Here is a 1,120-nt window from a genome sequence, read left to right as displayed (position 1 = left end):
TGGCCATTATTATTCATTAAGTATATGCATACTTGCCTTGTAACTCCTAGCCCAACATTGTGAGGAAAGATGGTGGCCTTGTAGACATTATTGTGGCCATGAACTGCATCTATGCCATAAATCATAGGAATCCCAAGGCGTGTAGACAAAGATCCATTCTGAATCCCATTAACAATTTGGATCCAAGTCTCAGCAGATGCNTTTATTTTTGGAACACTGCCTCCCCCACTCAGCACACTCCCTGTCCATCAATCATCACATCACATCACATTTCTTTCTAATGTCCCCTCTCTAATTGCAGACACGATTATACCCTTTATATCAAAGAAATCGTACACTTGTATAAGGGAAAAAAAAAACACTAATAACTACAATGCATAGTATAGTAGAATATAAGGTACTGGTTTTTGGTCAGAGATTGGGTGAGAGCTCACCAATGAAGTACTTCTTCATCACTTCAGGAGTGGCAATACTTCGTTCAATCACCATTTGACCTATCTTCTCCTCCAGGGTCATCCGCTGCAGTAAGTCCTTGATTCTAACATTCAGTGACTGCGTTGGGTCTTTGTACTTCAAGTATTCCGCTTGTGAGACAGANATTAGGCAGCAAAATAGCAGAACAACCACAAGGGGTGCTGAAATTTCCCCCATTCCAACACTTGAAGTTGAACCTAAAGGTTACATAACTGAATGCAATGAGATATTTTCACAATAGCCATAAGATGTGAATTCCATTATTTGACATGCATATCAAGCAAGAGAAAAACAAGTAACTTTCAAAACACATGAAATGAGAGCATAGGTAATGATATTAGGAAAGGTTACCTCTACTTCTATCGGCACGCTCAAAGCCTGAATAAATAATCAAACACCTTAAATATACCATCGTCACCAAATTCATTAAACCCATTTTGGAGCCTTTGGAAGAAACTTTTACAAAGCATTTTGGGCTTATCATTCAAAATAAAAAAGCAAAATGCCATGTGGTAATAAAAGCAAATGCCATGTGGTAATAAAAGCAAATGCCATGTGGTAATAAAAAAGAGCTCTATATTTCTTTTATGCTAATAAAATCATGTGAAAGGATCATCTTCACAGAATTAATCTGATCAACAAAATA

The 1,120-nt window shown here is 37.2% G+C and overlaps 1 protein-coding gene across 1 annotated transcript in view; it reads right to left on the bottom strand.

Moving 5' to 3' along the window:
• Window positions 1-1,113, bottom strand: part of LOC106778482 (beta-glucosidase BoGH3B) — a 3,405-nt gene extending 2,292 nt beyond the window's left edge. Inside the window, exons 1-3 of the mRNA XM_022776214.1 lie at window positions 826-1,113; window positions 435-671; window positions 5-241 (exon numbers count right to left, since the gene is read on the bottom strand). Of these exons, the coding sequence (XP_022631935.1) occupies window positions 5-241; window positions 435-671; window positions 826-958 (607 nt within the window). The 5' untranslated portion in view covers window positions 959-1,113. The remainder of the gene's footprint in view (window positions 1-4; window positions 242-434; window positions 672-825) is intronic.
• Between the last annotated feature and the right edge of the window lie 7 nt (window positions 1,114-1,120).

The sequence above is a fragment of the Vigna radiata genome, unplaced genomic scaffold (assembly GCF_000741045.1).
Source record: "Vigna radiata var. radiata cultivar VC1973A unplaced genomic scaffold, Vradiata_ver6 scaffold_625, whole genome shotgun sequence".
Taxonomy (NCBI): Eukaryota; Viridiplantae; Streptophyta; class Magnoliopsida; order Fabales; family Fabaceae; genus Vigna; species Vigna radiata.
This window is presented reverse-complemented; position numbering and strand designations above follow the sequence as displayed.